General features: G+C 55.7%; 1 protein-coding gene and 1 long non-coding RNA gene across 2 annotated transcripts; one reads left to right on the top strand and one right to left on the bottom strand.

Moving 5' to 3' along the window:
- Positions 1 to 614: 614 nt before the first annotated feature.
- LOC110482324 (epithelial discoidin domain-containing receptor 1) lies at positions 615 to 9,011 on the bottom strand. The gene is made up of 16 exons (XM_077788905.1): positions 8,899 to 9,011; positions 8,298 to 8,526; positions 7,773 to 7,920; positions 7,160 to 7,262; positions 6,597 to 6,783; positions 6,169 to 6,415; positions 5,694 to 5,807; positions 5,284 to 5,460; positions 4,771 to 4,974; positions 4,161 to 4,265; positions 3,922 to 4,085; positions 3,372 to 3,511; positions 2,559 to 2,726; positions 1,659 to 1,893; positions 1,131 to 1,280; positions 615 to 758 (listed from the first exon to the last, which is right to left on the bottom strand). The coding sequence occupies exons 1-16, from the start codon at positions 9,009 to 9,011 to the stop codon at positions 615 to 617; spliced, it is 2,628 nt and encodes an 875-aa protein (XP_077645031.1).
- Positions 9,012 to 15,406: 6,395 nt separating this feature from the next.
- Positions 15,407 to 16,891, top strand: LOC144247646 (uncharacterized). The gene is made up of 2 exons (XR_013341236.1): positions 15,407 to 15,662; positions 16,567 to 16,891. It is a non-coding gene; the product is annotated as an uncharacterized LOC144247646 (long non-coding RNA).
- The last annotated feature ends 645 nt before the right edge of the window (positions 16,892 to 17,536 follow it).

The raw sequence follows: 17,536 nt of genomic DNA, 5'->3' as shown, positions 1-17,536 counted from the left end.
AAAATTACATTAACAAAAATCCGGAATTTCTGCCCCAAAAATCAGCCCAGCCCCTCCCCCACCGCGGTTGATGAAATCCCCCCTAAATGACGGGGGAGGCGAGGAAGATGACCGTGGTCACTCAGTGGTCACTCAGGGCACAGTGGTCACTCAGGGCGTGGTGCAGGTGGCCGAAGGGTGGTCAGTGATGATGATGATGATGATGAAGATGACCATGATCACTCAGTGGTCACTCAGGACCCAGCGGTCACTCAGCGGTCACTCAGCAGTCACTCAGCGCGCAGTGGTCACTCAGTTGCCAGGGGTCACTCAGTGGTCGCTCAGTGGTCGCTCAGTGGTTGCTCAGTGGTCACTCAGTGGTCACCCAGGGCCCAGCGGTCACTCAGCGGTCACTCAGTGGTCACTCAGGGCGCAGTGGTCACTCAGGGCGCGGTGCAGGTGGCCGAAGGGTGGTCAGTGATGATGATGATGATGATGAAGATGACCATGATCACTCAGTGGTCACTCAGGACCCAGCGGTCACTCAGCGGTCACTCAGGGTGCAGTGGTCACTCAGTTGCCAGGGGTCACTCAGTGGTCGCTCAGTGGTCACTCAGTGGTCACTCAGCGGTCACTCAGTGGTCACTCAGGGCGCAGTGGTCACTCAGGGCGCGGTGCAGGTGGCCGAAGTCCGGCCGCTCGGCCGCCTCGCGGGCCCAGCAGCTCAACATCAGCCGGTGCAGGGCCGGGGGGCAGCCGGGGGGACAGGGCAGGTACTGCTGGAACTGGGGTTACTGGGATGGACTGGGAGGGACTGGGAGGGACTGGGAGGGACTGGGAGGGACTGGGGGGAACTGGAATGGACTGGGAGGGACTGGGAGGAACTGGGGGGAACTGGGAGGGACTGGGAGGGACTGGGAGGGACTGGGGGGACTGGGATTGGGATAACTGGGCCCCATAACCCCATCCCAGTTCCCCCCAGTCCATCCCAGTCCATTCCCAGTAGCTCCCAGTGCCCCAAAACCTCCTCTAAACATCTCCCAGTCCCCTTTAAATCCCTCCCAGTCCCTCCCAGTTCTCTCCCAGTCCCTCCCAATTCCTCCCAGTCCCTCCCAGTCCCTCCCAGTCTCTCCCAGTCCCTCCCAGTGCACCTGCTGGCCGCGGTTGTGGAAGTGGTGGCCGGCGTTGGCGATCACCTGCTCGTCGCTCAGGGCGCCGTAGGGCTGCTCCCGGCAGCGCGTCAGCACCTCCCAGAGCGTCACCCCGAAGGCCCAGGCGTCGCTGGCCGGGCTGAACCTGCCCTGAAGCACCAAATTCGGGAATTTTGGGGATTTTTCAGGATTTTATGGGAAATGTGGGGAATTTTTTGGGAGGTTTTGGGAGCTTTTGGGAGTTTCCAGCACTCAGAAATTCCAAATTTGGGGGTTCAGGACCTCCCCAAAGGCCCAGGTGTTACTGAACCTGCCCTGAAACGCCAATATTTGGGGAATTTCTGGTAATTTCCCAAAAATCCAATTTTTCCCCTAAGAAATCAAAACATTTTCCCAACTTACTGTGAAAAATCCCATATATTTCCAAAAAAATTCCATTTTTTTTCCATTTTTTCACCCCAAATTCAACTTTTTTCCCTGTTTTTTCCCGTTTTTTCCCCAAACTCCTGGTTTTTTCGGATCTCTCACCCAGAGGATGCTCTCCCAGGCCATCCAGCGGATGGGCAGCAGCGCGCGGCCGCGCACGCGCCCGTAGCCGGTGCCGTACAGGTTCCGGCTCATCCCGAAATCCGCCACCTTCACGCGCAGCCCCTCTCCCACCAGGCAGTTCCGCGTGGCCAGGTCCCGGTGCACGAAGTTCCGCGCGGCCAGGAAACGCATCCCGGAGGCGATCTGGGCGCCCACATCCACCAGCGTGGCCAGGCTGGCAAAAAAATTCCGGGGTTTTAACAAAACCTTGGGGTTTTTCCAAAAAAAAAAGGGGGATTTTTCCCCAAAAACCCACTCTTTTTCCCCCCAAAATTAGATTTTTCTGCTTGAAATAAATTGAATTTTCCCCCCAGACTGACTTGGAGTGGGCGTGGCTGAGGTGGGTGTGTCCATATTGGGGCGTGGTCTTATGGGCGTGGCTTAATTATGGAGGGGCTTCTCTTAAAGGGCCAGAACCCCAGAGCCATTTGGAATGGGCGTGTCCTGGTGGGCGTGGCTCAGGTGGGCGTGTCCGCATTTGGGCGTGGCTTAATTAGGGAGGAGCTTCTCTTAAAGGGCCAGCACCCCAGAAACGCTAACAGCGAATCTCTCTGAGTGGGCGTGCCCCTAGTGGGCGTGGCTCAGGTGGGCGTGTCCGCATTTGGGCGTGGCCTAATCATCAAGGGGCTTCTCTTAAAGGGCCAGAACCCCAGAACCATTCGGAGTGGGCGTGTCTCGATGGGCGTGGCTCAGGTGAGCGTGTCCACATTTGGGCGTGGCCTAATTATCGAGGGGCTTCTCTTAAAGGGCCAGCCCCCCAGAAATGCTAACAGCGAACAACTCCGCATGGGCGTGTCCCCGGTGGGCGTGGCCGGGGTGGGGGGCGTGGGCGTGTCCCACCTGAGGGCGTGGCCGCGGGCCCCGCCCAGGAAGCGGTGCAGGTCTCCGTGTTCCATGTACTCGGTGACGATGCACAGGGGCCCGGGGCCGCCGCACACCCCCAGCAGCCGCACGATGTTGGGGTCCCGCAGCCGGCCCAGCGTCCGCGCCTCCTGCAGGAAATCCCGCCTGGGCCCGCCCGGCGCCCGCCTCAGCGCACCTGGGCACGCCCGGGCGCACCTGGGCACACCTGGGTAACAGCTGCACACACCTGGGCACACCTGGGTAACAGCTGCACACACCTGGGTATGCCCTGGGCACACCTGGGTATGCCCTGGGTACAGCTAAGTAACACCTGGGCACACCTGGGTAGCAGCTGCACACACCTGGGCACACCTGGGTAACAGCTGCACACACCTGGGTATGCCCTGGGCACACCTGGGTATGCCCTGGGTACAGCTAGGTAACACCTGGACACACCTGGGTAGCAGCTGCACACACCTGGGTATGCCCTGGGTACACCTGGGCACACCTGGGTATGCTCTGGGTAGAGCTGGTGAACACCTGGGCACACCTGGGGACAGCTGGGGACACCTGGGGGCACCTGGACACAGCTGGATTCCCTTGGCCACCCTCCAGTATCATTCTGTCCCCATCTCCCAGTTCCCCCCAGTCCCTCCCAGTCCCCCCAGTTCCCTCCCAGTCCCTCCCAGTCCCTCCCAGTTCCCCCCAGTCCCTCCCAGTCCCTCCCAGTTCCCCCCAGTCCATCCCAGTTCCTCCCAGTCCATTCCCAATCCCCTCCCAGTCCATTCCCAGTTCTCCCAGTTTCCTTACCGGGCGTTCTTGGGGGCGTCCGGCCGCAGCACCTTGACCGCCACCAGCAGGGGGCGCTCTGCGGCCGAGGGGGCGGGGCCTGAGTCGGGGGGCGGGGCCAGGCCCAGGGTGTGGGGGGCGATGACCTCACACAGCAGCACCTGGGGGCGGGGCCAGAGAAAGGGGCGGGGCCTCGTGAAATGGGCGGGGTCAGCAGCACCTGGGGGCGGGGCCAGAGAAAGGGGCGGAGCCTCGTGAAATGGGCGCGGCCAGCATCACCTGGGGCGGGGCCAGAGAAAGGGGGCGTGGTCAAACTCATGAGGGTGTGGCCAACAGAAAAGGGGCGTGGCTCCAGAAATGAGGCGGGACTAACATGCCAAACATTGGGTGGGGTTTAAAAAGGGGCGTGGCCAATAAGATTTGGGGGTGGCCATGCAAGGGGTGGGGCTAAACTATTTAAGGGCATGGAAATTAATTTTGGGGCGAGGTTAAAACCCTTGAGGGGTAGGGCTAATCCATAGTGGGCGTGGCCTGGAAGGGGGCGTGGCATGCTGCAGGGGGCGTGGCTTACCTCTCCGAACTGGCCCTCCCCCAGCTTCTCCCGGAAGCGGAGGCGGTGCCGGGGGAAGGATGGGAGGGCGGGGCCGTGGGCGGGGCTGTGGGCGGGGCCAGCCAGGGCGTAGGCGGAGCCTCCGGTGACGTCAGCCTCGGCGTAGGCCCCCGCCCCCGGCTCACCTGTGCAGGTGGGAGGGGCACAGGTGAGGTCTCTGTGGGCGGGGCTAAAGTGGGCGTGGCCATCCCGTGCCCCGCCCTTACCGTCGGTGTTGATTGGCTTGGCAGTGGCGGGCGGGGCCAGGGCAAGGCCTCCTATTGGTCGGGCGTAGGTGGCCAGAAGCAGCCGATAGGCCGGGTTGGCTGGGGGGGCGTGGTCAGAGAGGGGCGTGGTCAGAGAGGGGCGTGCCTATTTGAGGGGCGTGGTTTCCCTCCCCCCTCCCATTCTCGAGGGATTCTGGGGCCGTTTTGAGCCTTTTCCTCAATCCCAGACTGAATTTTTGGGACAATTTCAGCCAAAATTGAAGCTGGGGAGGAAAATCCTCCCTCGCTCTTTTCCCCCCTCCTCTTTCTCTTCTCTTTCTCCTTTTTTCCCCCCTTTTTCTTTTTCTTTTCACATTTTTTCCTTTTTTGCTCCTTTTTTCTTTTTTCCTTCCTTTTTTCCTCTTTTCCCCTCCTTTTTCCTCCTTTTTCCCCCTTTGTTTCCATTTTATCCCTTTTTCCGCTTTTACCCCAAATTTTCCCCTTTTCCCTCCTTTTTTCCACTTTCCTTTTTCCCCTTTTCCTTTTCCTCTTTTCCCCCCTTTCCCCTTTTCCCTTTCCCCCCCAGTTTTTCCCTTTTCCCCCCTTTTTTTCCCTCCTCTCTCACCAGCCCCGGGCGGCAGCGGGGGCGGTCGGGGCCGTGCCCGGGTGGGTTCCTGGTACTCCCCGGTTCCGGTTCCGTTCCCGGTTCTGTTCCCGGTTCCGGTTCCGATCCGCTCGTAGCGGGGTCCCCCCCGCGCCCCTACCCCTCCCGTGGCGTTGTTGATGACCACGGTGTCCCCCGAGAGCTGCACCCGCAGCGCCGCCTCCGGCCCGCAGCCCTGAGACCAGCACAAACCAGTAAAAACCCGTAAAAACCAGTCAGAACCACTTAGAAACAATTAGAACCGGTTCCAAGCAGGTAGAACTGGTTCCGGGCAGTAAAAACCAGTTCAATCCCTCCAAAATCCCTTCCAGTCCCTCCCAGTCCCTCCCAGTCCCCCTCAAATCCTTCCCAGTCTATCCCAGTCCCTCCCAGTCCCTCCCAGTCCCCCTCAAATCCCTCCCAGTCCATCCCAGTCCCCCCCAGTCCATTCCCAGTCCCTCCCAGTCCCCCTCAAATCCCTCCCAGTTCCCTCCCAGTCCCTCCCGGTGACCTTGCCCAGCGGCCCGGCCGCGCCGCGACGGCGTCGCAGGATGAGGATGATGATGGCGAGCAGGAGGAGGATGATGGCGCCCAGGCAGCCCAGCAGCGCCGGCGACTGCCCCGCCTCGCCCTGGGCCACCGGCGGGACCAGTTCGGCCTCCCCGGGGGCCACTGGGAGGGCAGGAGGGTGTCATGGCCACGCCCACCACGGATAAACCACGCCCACTTAATTCCCACCCTTTGAACCTCGCCCAATTAAGCCCCACCCAATCGATCACACCCACCCAATCCCCTCCCATTTAAGCCACGCCCAGCCATGCCCCACCCACTAAAGCCCCGCCTATTTAAACCCCACCCATTTAAGCCCCGCCCATTGAAGCCACGCCCAGATAAGCCCCGCCTACCCGGGGAGGTCACGTTGGTGGCCCCGCCCCCGTCACGGGCGTTTTCCAAGATGGCGGCGGAGGGGTCGGGGGTCGGGGGGCACCCGCTGGCACCCCCGGGGTCGTCCAGCACCTCTGGGGGCAGGGACGGGCATTGATGACGTCATCGATGGCCATTGACAGCCAATGACATCACCGATGGTAATATCACAAACAATCAATGATGTAATCATGAAATCAATGACGTCATTGACTGACAACGACCTCAACAGTCAGCCAGTGACGCCATCAAGCAACCATTGACCCTAACACCCAATGGATGTCCCCAACACCCAACCATTGACCCCAACACCCAATGGATGACCCCATGACACAACCATTGACCCCATGACACAACCATTGACCCAACACCCAATGGATGACCCCATGACCCAACCACTGACCCCAACACCCAACCATTGACCCTAACACCCAACCATTGACCCCAACACCCAACCTGAGATGAAGGACACCTCACTGAAGAGCATCCACTCGGCGCCGAAGAAGAAGCGGCACTGGATGAAGCGGGCGTGGCGCCCGCCCAAGGGCACGGCGACCCAGCGGGCGCTGGCGTCCTTGGTGGCCCCGGCCAGGCTATGGGTGGCCACCATGGGCTCCCAGGCCGTGGCCAAGATCTTCTTGAAGCGGCACTCGACAGCCCGGAAGATTCCGACCCCGCGCGTGTGGAGGTTGTTGCAGTGGACCTGGGGGGGTGATAGCACGTCCCATGATGCCCTGGGGCAAGGTGGCCAATCCCGAAGTTCTCCAGAGGGACATTTTGGACCCCGAGGTGGCCTTGGCGTGGTGGCCACCCCTCCATCCGTCCATGGCTGACCAATCCCACCGTTCCCGGTGCCCCAGATCTCCCAGCATCCCCTGGGGCACCTGCATGGCGTGGAAGGCACGGAGCTCCTGGAACTCGAACTCCAGCTCCACGTGGGGCTGGGGCCCCGGCGGCCGCGGCCACCCCACGTAGTCGTAGCCCGGCCACAGGTGGCGCTCACGGGTCCTCAAGAAGTCATCGAGGCCCAGGACCCCGTCCGAGAGCTGGCCCAGCCCCCCGAAGTGCAACCTGGGCAGGTGGGACACACCTGGATCGAGATCCTCCAGTGACACCTGGGAACCCCCCAGTGACACCTGGGCAGGTGGGACACAGCTGGATCTGGGGATTGTCCCATCCCACCTACCTGGGACCCCTCCCAGTGACACCTGGGCAGGTGGGGCACAGCTGGAGATCCCCCAGTGACACCTGGGAACCCCCCAATGACACCTGGGCAGGTGGGGCACAGCTGGATCTTGGGATTGTCCCATCCCACCCACCTGGGGACTGCCACGGGACAACCTGGGAGTGTTTGGAGACACCTGGGGATGGTTTGAGGACACCTGGGGACACCTGGAGACACCTGGGGATGGTCTGGGGACACCTGGGGACACCTGGGGACACTCACGGGCCGGCGCTGAAGCCGTCGTAGATGGAGTCGTTGAGGACGATGGGGGCGGGGTCCAGGGCCATGACGTGTCCCCGCGGGGCCGTGTAGGACAAGAGCCCGGCTGGAGACGGGGAGGGGTCACCGTGAGGTCACCACCCCTTGGGGACACCCAGGAGGTGCCATTGGGTGGGCTGGGGGCGTGGCCATGATGATGTCATGAGCCAGTGAAGGATGTTGTCAACCAATCGTTGACCCCATGACCCAACTGTTGGCCCTACACCCAATGGATGACCCCAATTGATGACCCCAGCACCCAATGGATGACCCCAACACCCAATGGATGACTCCATGACCCAACCATTGACCTCAACACCCAATGGATGACCCCAACACCCAATGGATGACTCCATGACCCAACCATTGACCTCAACACCCAACCATTGACCCCACAGTGACAAGACCCCAACTCAGCTGCCCCAGGGTCACCACCAAGGGCCGTTGGGTGCTGGATGCAACCGTGGGTGACCACCACCCCTTTAGGGCCACCAGCAGGGAGGGGACTGAGGTGACCCGGGGGTGACCCGGGGGTGGCAGTGAGGTGACAGTGAGGTGGCAGTGAGGTGGCGCTCACCCTCCCAGGGGCAGCCGTAGAGCTCCAGGCGCAGGCAGACGCTCATGGCGCGCGGCGCCCGCGGGTACACGCGCAGCGCCCGGGCCACCGGCGCCGGGGACAGGTCCTTGAGCACCACGCCCTCGGGGTCCTCATTGCCACCGATCACCTGCGGAGCCAGCACCCAAGGGTGGCGTCAGCCCGGGACACCCCGGGAACTTCTCGGGGTCTGTCACAGCCCGAGGTCTCCCGGGGCGTCCTCGATGGCCTCGGCGCCACGATGTCCCCAAGGTGTCCCCAAAGTGTCCCCGAGGTGTCCCTGAGGTGTCCCCGAGGTGTCCCCAAATCCCCTCAATGTCCCCAATATCCCCAAACTACCTCAACACCCCTGATGTCCTCAAATCCCCCCAACATCCCAAACATCCCCAAATTCCCCAACGTCCCCAAATCCCCTTAACGTCCCCAAAGTCCCCAAATCCCTTCAATGTCCCCAAACCCCCTCGATGTCCCCAACACCCCCAAATCCCCCGTTGTCCCCGTGGCCACCTCGTGTCCCCAGCGGTCCCTCCAGCGCAGCCAGCGGCGCCGGTCGCGGCTGTAGCGCAGCCGGTACTGCCGGGCGAACTCGCGGCCGTGTCCCCCCGCGTGGCGTCCCTGCGTCCCCACCAGCGTCACCACGTGCAGCCGGCCCAGGTCCACCTCCAGGAACTCCTGCTCGGCCGGGAACACCGGCCCCGCCGGGCACCAGGCGCCGTCGCCGTCGCTGCGGCCCAGCCTGGGGACGTTTGGGGACATTTGGGGACGTCTGGGGACGTTTGGGGACGTTTGGAGACATTTGGGATGTGAGAAAAGTCACAGAATTTGGGGACATTTTGAGGTTTGGGGACACCCAGGGGTCATTTGGGGACACCCAGGGGATGTTTGGGGACATTTGGGGACATTTGGGACACTCAGGGATGGGAGGACATCCAGGAGAGTTGGCGACATTTGGAGTTTGGGGTTTATACTGGTTTATACTAGTTTCTATCAGCCCATACTGTTCCATACTGGTTTCTATCAGCCCATACTGGTCCATACTGGTTTATACTGGTCCGTACTGGTCCATACTGGTTTAAACTGGTTTATGCTGGTTCTTACTGGTGCGTACCGGCCGTGGCGGGCGGCGGTGGAGTCGGACCAGGCGCTGGAGGCCGAGAGGCGGAAGTCGGGGATGGTCCCGTCCTGCATGCCCAGAGCGAAGCGGCAGCGGCCTGGGGACATCGGGGGGGACATTGGGGACATCCAGGGGTCATTGAGGACATTTGGGGACATTGGGGACATCGGGGGGGACAGCAGGGGACATTGGGGACACTGGGGACATTGGGGACATCCAGGGGTCATTGAGGACATTTGGGGACATTGGGGACATTGGGGGACATTGGGGACATTGAGGACATTGGGGACAGCCAGGGGACAGTGGTGTCATCAAGGGGGATTTGGGACATTGGGGGGACAGCAGGGACAGGGGGGACATCGAGGGGATTTGGGGCAATTGGGAGATTTGGGGACATTGGGGACACTGGGGACATTGAGGTGGACACTGGGGACATCCAGGGGTCATTGAGGACATTTGGGGACACTTGGGGACATTGGGGACACTGGGGCCAGCGGTGGCCGAGGGGTCACTCACCCAGGTCCAGCGCTGTCCCCGCCGGCCCCCGCGGGGTCCCCTCGGCCACCCCGGCCAGCAGCAGGAGGGGGAGGGGCAGCGGCAGCGCCGCCATGGCCCCGCCCCCAGCCCGGGGACTGGGAGCACTGGGAGGGAACTGGGAATGAGCTGGGAGGGACTGGGATGGACTGGGAGTGAACTGGGAGGGACTGGGAGTGAACTGGGAGGGACTGGGATGGACTGGGATGGACTGGGAGGGAGTGGGAGGAACTGGGAGGGACTGCGAGGGAACTGGGAGGGACTGGGAGGGAACTGGGATGGACTGGGAGGAACTGGGAGGAACTGGGAATGAACTGGGATGGACTGGGAGGGGACTGGGAGGGAACTGGGAATGAACTGGGAGTGAACTGGGATGGACTGGGAGTGAACTGGGAGGGAACTGGGAGGGACTGGGAGGGACTGGGAGGGACTGGGATGGACTGGGAAGAACTGGGAGGAACTCGGAATGAACTGGGATGGACTGGGATGGACTGGGATGGACTGGGAGGGACTAGGAGGGACTGGGAGGGACTGGGAGGAACTGGGAGGGACTGGGAGGAACTGGGAGCACTGGGAGCCCCCCAGCCCAGCAGCTGCTCCCAAAATCCTTTGCTGGAATTTCCCCCCTCCCCCCTCCCCCCCACAACAGCTGCAGAGGGGGCGTGACCTCGGCTTGACCCCACCCCGTAATTTGCATAAAGATGAATATTCACCAGCCCCATTTAAAACCACCCGGGGCGGACAAAATGGGCCCCAAGTGTCCCCAAAATCCATCCGAAATTCCCCCAAAAAAATCCCCAAAATTTCCCCCGAGCCCCCCAAATCCCCCCCACAAAATTCTCAAAATTCCCCCAGACCCCCCAAAATCCCAAAAATCCCCAACATTCCCCCATATTCCCCCCAAATCCCCCAAACTCCCCCCGATTTCCAGAAGTTCCCCCCAAATTTCCCCTAAATTCCCCCCCAGTTCCCCCGAAATCCCCCGAAAAATCCCAAATTTCGCCTAAATCCCCCAAATTCCCTCCAAAATTCTCCCAAATTCCCCCCAAACACGCCAAAATCCCCAAATTTCTCCTAAATCCCTCCAAATTCCCCCCAACACCCCCAAAATTACCAAATTTGCCCCCCAAATCCCCAAATTTTCCCCAAATTCCCAAAGCCCCAGTGGCCGGTGCCCACCGCTCTCCTCGGCTCCTTCTGGTCGCTCCCAAATCCCCCCCGGATCCTCCCCAAATCCCCCAAAATTCCCGGGACCTCCCCCCGGGGGGGCTCCAGGGGGGCTTCCGGACTCCAACATTCCCCAAAAAAATCCCAAAACAAGAAGTGGGGAAATTCCCACAATTCCGATTTTTTTTGGAGGGGTAAAACCCCCAAAATTCCGTTTATTTGGGAGCTTTTTATTCCCCAATTTCCCCGAATTCCCTTTTTTTTTTTTTTCATCCTTTTATCCAAAAAATTCCCGTTTTGGGGAATTGTTATTCTCAAAATTCCCATTTCCCCACCCCCAAAATTTCCATTTGCCCTGCTTCATCCGCTCCCCCGCCGCAAATTCCCATTTCCCCCAAAAAATTCCCATTTTTCCTCAATTCCTCCCAAAATTCTCATTTTCCCCCTTTTATTCCCATTCCCCGCTATTCTCCCCATTCCCTCCCCCAATTCCAATTTTCCTCTGTTTCTCCCCAAAATTCCCATTTTTCCCCAAAAAATTTCTGTTTTCCCCATTTCCCCCAAAATTCCTATTTTCCCCCCAGAATTCCCATTTTTTCTCCAAAATTCCTCTTTTTCTCCAAAATTGCCGTGCTTTCCCGTTTCCCCCACAAAATGCCTTTTTTCCCCATTTTTATCCCAAAATTCCCATTTTCCCCAAAAAATTCCTGTTCTTCCCATTTTCCCCAAAAAATTCCCATTTTCCCATTTTCATCCCAAAATTCCCATTTTTTTTCCATTTTTATCCCAAAATTCCCATTTTCCCCCCAAAATTCCCATTTTTATCCCCAAATTCCCGTTTTCCCCCTTTTATTCCCATTTTCCCCCCTCCGCCTCCAGCCCCGGCCGGGTCACGTGACCTCGCAGCTGCCGCCCCTCCCCCCCCGGGGCCGCTCCCGGGAACAGCTGGGAAAGGGGGGAGGGGAAATTCCGGTGTTTGTTAATTAGTAACTAATTAATATGCATAGCTGCTTAATTAGCCATCGCTGTCAGTAGTTATCAATCGTTATTAGCCATTATTGCCCAATTAATTATCATTATCTTGTAATTATTAGTGATTATTAGCCATTATTAGTGGTTATTAGCCATTATTGCCCAATTATTAATCATTATTTTGTCATTATTAGTCATTATTAGTTATCATTAGTCATTATTTCCTAATTATTATTTATTATTTCCTAATTATTAGTGATTATTAGTTATTATTAGCCATTATTTCCCAATTATTATTCATTATTCATCGTTATTAGCCATTATTTCTGAGTTATTAATAATTATTTCCAAATTATTAATCATTATTCATCATTATTGAGCCTTAATAGTCATCATTAGTCATTATTCATCTTTAATGGTAATTACTAGTCATTATTTCTCAATTATTAATAATTATATACTAATTAATAGTGATTATTAGTAATTCTTAGTCAGTATTTCCCAATTATTAGACATTATTTCCTAAGTATTAGCAATAATTAGTAATTATTTCTCAATATTTTTAATTATCTCCTAATTATCAGTCATTAGTCATCATTATTTTCTAATTGTAATTATTTTTAAATTAGTAATAATTATTCCTGATTCTTAATAATTATTTCCTGTAATTAATCATTATTCATCACAAATGATTATTCCTTCCTAATTAATAATCGTTATTTCCTATTATTATCCGTTATTAGCCCCAACAACTAGCAATCATTATTCATAATTACCCATTAATTAGCAATTATTACCACAATTTCCCATTAATTACCAATTAGCCATCACTCCGAACAAACCGCGCCTTCTCATTAGCATACCCCCACCCCTCATTGCACATACACGTCAATCATCCTCGTAACCCCGCCCACATGTCAATCATCCGCATAACCCCGCCCCTTCCCGCCCACACGTCAATCATCCTCATAACCCTGCCTCTTCCGCACACACGTCAATCATCCTCGTAACCCCGCCCCTTCTTGCCGCAACCCCTGCCGCCCAAACCCCGCCTCCCTCTCCTTTTCACCAATCAGCGCTGTCGCTGGGGGAGAGCAGCCAATCAGCGCTGTGTGCGCGCGGGGTGGGGGCGTGGCCCGGCTGCCGTGACGGGGAGGCGGCGGCGCCATTTTAGAGGCGAGCGGGGCGGGGGCGGCTGGGGCGGCCCGGGGGGCTCTGGGGGTCTGTGGCGGTCTGTGGGGGTCTGTGGCGGTCTGTGGGGGTCTGTGGGGGCTCTGTGGGGGCGGGTGGGGGCGGGTGGGGTCCCGGGCGGGCCGGGGCTGCTCGGGACGGTTCGGGGGGGCCTGGGGGCGTTTAAAGGGGTTTGGGGGGGGCTGGAATGGGGGGGGGGCTGGGGGGGGCGAGGCCTGACTGGGATCGATGGGGGATTTATAGGGGATTTATTGGGGATTTATAGGGGATCTATAGGGGATTTATGGGGGGTCTATAGGGGATTTATGCGGGATTTATAGGGGATTTATTGGGGATTTATGGGGGGTCTATAGGGGGTTTGTAGGGGATCGATGGGGGATTTATTTGGGATTTATAGGGAATCTATAGGGGATTTATTTGGGATCGATGGGGGATTTATGGGGGATCGATGGGGCATTTATGGGGGGGGTCTATAGGGGATTTATGAGGAATTTATAGGGGATTTATGGGGGGGTCTATAAGGGATTTTTGGGGGGTCTATAGGGGATTTATGGGGGGATCAATAAGAGGTTTATGGGGGGGTCTATAGGGGATTTATGAGGAATTTATAGGAGATTTATGGGGGGTCTATAAGGGATTTTTGGGGGGTCTATAGGGTATTTATAGGGGATTTATAGGGGGATCAATAAGGGGTTTATGGGGGGTCTATAGGGGATATTTGGGGGATCTATAGGGGAGGGGATCTGGGGAATATCCGGAGTGGTTTCTGGGGATATCCGAAACCTATGGCGGCTATAGGGGATTTGGGGAGGGTTCGAGGGGTCTGCAGGGGATTTTTGGGGGGGTTTGGGTCCTATATGGGACCTATGGAGTCTATAGGGGATTTTTGGGGGGATTTGGGCCCTATATGGGTCCTATGGGGGATTTTTGGGGGGATTTGGGCCCTATATGGGACCTCTGGGGTCTATAGGGGATTTTTGGGGGGATTTGGGCCCTATATGGGACCTATGGGGAGGATTTGAGGGTCTGTAGGGGATGTTTGGAGTCTATAGGGGATTTTTGGGGGGGGTTGGCCCTATATGGGACCTATGGGGGGCATTTTTGGGGTCTATAGGGGATGTTGGGGGGGATTTGGCCCTCTATGGGACCTATGGAGTCTATAGGGGATTTTTGGGGGGGTTTGTCCCTATATGGGGCCTGTGGGGTCTATGGGGGATTTTTGGGGGGATTTGGGCCCTATATGGGACCTGTGGGGAGGATTTGAGGGTCTGTAGGGGATGTTTGGAGTCTATAGGGGATTTTTGGGGGGATTTGGCCCTATATGGGACCTGTGGGGTCTATGGGGGATTTGGGGATGGATTTTGGGGTCTCTGGGGGGTCTATAGGGGACATTTGGGGTCTGTAGGTGCCGCCCAGCCCTGCCTGGGGCTCCTTTGGGGGGATCCATGGGGGATTCCCTGGGGGATCTATAGGGGATCCATGGGGGATTCCCAGGGGGATCTATGGGGGATTCCCTGGGGGATCTATGGGGGATTCCCTGAGGGATCTATGGGGGATTCCATGGGGGATCTATGGGGGATTCCCAGGGGGATCTATGGGGGATTCCCTGGGGGATCTATAGGGGATCTATGGGGAATTCCCAGGGGGATCTATAGGGGATCCATGGGAGATTCCCAGGGGGATCTATTGGGAATTCCCAGGGGGATCTATAGGGGATTCTATGGAGGATCCATGGGGGATTCCTTGGGGGATTTATGGGGGATCCATAGGGGATTCCCTGGGAGGATACATAGGGGATTTCCGGGGGATCCATGGAGGATCCATAGGGGATTTATGGGCGATCCATAGGGGATTTAGAGGGGATCCATTGGGGATTTATGGAGGATCTGTAGGGGATCCATGGGGGATTCCCTGGGGGATCCATAGGGGATTTATGGAGGATCTATAGGGGATCCATGGGGGATTCCCTGGGGGATCTATAGGGGATTTACAGGGGATCCATAGGGGATTTATGGGGGATCCATGGGGGATCCATAGGGGATTTATGGGCAATCCATAGGGGATTTAGAGGGGATCCATTGGGGATTCCCTGGGGGATCTATAGGGGATTTTTGGAGGATCCATAGGGGATTTTTGGAGGATCCACAGGGGATTTTTGGAGGATCCATGGGGGATTCTATGGAGGATCCATGGGGGATCCACACTTGACCTATGGGGAACCTATAGGGGATCTGTAAGTGATCCAGAGGGGATCCATAGGGGATCCATAGGCGCCGCCCAGGCCCCGCCGGGGGGCGCTGTCCCGTGCGCCGCCCCCGGGGGCCGGGGCCAGAGCAAGGCCGGGCCCAACCTACGGCCGGGGCCGTATGGATCCTATAGGGGACCCCGCCCTGGGGCTGCCCCGGGATCCGGCACGGCCCCGGCACACGCCGGCCCCGACACACCGTCCCGGGATCCTATGGATCCTATAGGGGATCCGGCACAGCCCTGACACACCCTCCTGGGATCCTATGGATCCTATAGGGGATCCTATGGATCTTATAGGGGATCCTGTAAGGCATCCCAAATCCCCCTATGGAAAATCCCAAATCCCCCCATGGAAAATCCCAAATTCCCTATGGAAAATCCCCCTATGGAAAATCCCAAATCCCCCTATGGAAAATCCCAAATCCCCCCATGGAAAATCCCAAATTCCCTATGGAAAATGCCAAATTCCCCCATGGAAAATCCCCCTATGGAAAATCCCAAATCCCCCCATGGAAAATCCCAAATTCCCTATGGAAAATCCCAAATTCCCTATGGAAAATCCCAAATTCCCTATGGAAAATCCCCTATGGAAAATCCGCCATGGAGGAGCCGGGTCCCTCCGGACGAAGCCCCGGAGCAGAGCCCAGGTGAGGGAAAAACCAGGAAATTGGGGGAAAAATGGGGATTTTTGGAGAAAAAAAAGGGAATTTTGGGGGGGAAATGCAGAAATTTCGGAAAAACCTGAAATTATGGGGGGAAAATTGGGGAATTTGGGGGGAAAAATGGAAATTTGAAGAGAAAATGGAAATTTTGGGAATCCTGGAATTTGAGGGGCAAATGGAAATTTTGGGAATAAAATGCATGAATTTGGGGGGGAAAAATCGGGATTTTTGGGGGGGAAATGGAAATTTGGGCAAAAATCTGGGTATTCTGAGGGGAAAAAATGGAATTTGGGGGGAAAAACTTGGAATTTCGGGGGAAAAAAATCCCGGAATTTTGGGAAAAACTTGGAATTTGGGGAATGAAATTTCAGGGAGTTTTTTGGGGATATTTTGGGAATTTTTGGGGATATTTTGGGTATATTTTTGGAGATATTTTGGGAAGTTTTGGGGATAGTTTGGGAATATTTTTGGGGATATTTTGGGAATTTTTGGGGATATTTTTTGGAGATATTTTGGGAATTTTTGGGGATATTTTGGGAATATTTTTGGAGATATTTTGGGAATTTTTGGGGATAGTTTGGGAGTATTTTTGGGGATATTTTGGGAATTTTTGGGGATATTTTGGGAACGTTTCAGGTCCCTCCCCCAAAGGCGTGGGCGCCTCCCGTGGTCGCCCCACGTAAGAGCCGGAGGCAGAAAATTGGGGCAAAATTCCCAAAATTTGGGCAATTCCCGAAATTCCCACGGGAACGACCCCGGGAACGGAGCCCGACAGAGAGTGGGGGGAAAAGGGGAAATTCGGGGAGGAATTTGGGAATTTCGGGATGGAATTTGGGAATTTTGGGATGGAATTTGGGAATTTTGGGGTCTCTCTCTCCTCCCCCTGCAGGTCGAGGCCGCTGAGGGACAAAATCCGGAGCAAAAACGGAATTTTGGGGCTTTTTTGGAGTTTTTTGGGAATTCTGGAGACTCTTTTGGGGAGTATTTGTGATTTTTTTGGGACTTTTTTTTTAGTGATTTAATTTTTTTAAAAATTTTTTGTTGTTGTTGTTTTTTGGAGCTTTTAAAGGATTTTTTATTCTTTTTGGAGCCTTTTTTTATATTTTTTTTGCTTTTTCAAGGTTTCTTTCATCCTTTGGGGACGATTTCCCATCTTTAAATACAAATTCCTCACTCATGTGCATTTCTTTCCTTCCAATAAATATGAATCAAGATTTGGCATTTAAATTTATTTAAATGAATTCTTCCTTTCCTCCCCAAATACTCCCAATTTCCCCCCCGCCAAAATATTCCCTTTTTTTCCCCATAAAATTCCCGATTTCTCTCCCAAAAAATCCCAATTCTTGCCTGACAAAAACCACATTTTCCCCAAAAAAATTCCCAATTTTACCCCCCAAAATTCCCGGGGTTTTCCCAAAAAATTCCCATCTTTTCTCCCCAAAATTTCCCTCTTCCCCCCACCCCGGAATTCCTTCTTTCCCCCTCCCCCAAATTCCAGGTTCTTTCCCCAGAAAAATTCCCGATTTCCCCCCATTTTTTTCCCCACAACCTCACTGTTTTCTCCCCCAAAAAATTCGGGTTTTTTCCCCCAAAAAAATATATATTTTCCCCCCAAAATTCCCATTTTTTCCCCAAAACCTCCCAATTACCCCCCAAAAATTCCCCTTTTTCTCCCTATAAAATTCCTGATTTCCCCCAAAAATTCCCGATTTTTAACCCCAAAACCTCACCATTTTCTCCCCAAAAAATTCAGTATTTTCTCCATAAAAACTCACTTCCCCAAAAATTCCCGTTTCCCCCGAAAAAATTCCCATTTTCCCCACGAAACCTCCCAATTATCCCCCGCAAAAATTCCCCTT

The sequence above is a fragment of the Lonchura striata genome, chromosome 29, assembly GCF_046129695.1.
Source record: "Lonchura striata isolate bLonStr1 chromosome 29, bLonStr1.mat, whole genome shotgun sequence".
NCBI classification, from domain to species: domain Eukaryota; kingdom Metazoa; phylum Chordata; class Aves; order Passeriformes; family Estrildidae; genus Lonchura; species Lonchura striata.
This window is presented reverse-complemented; position numbering and strand designations above follow the sequence as displayed.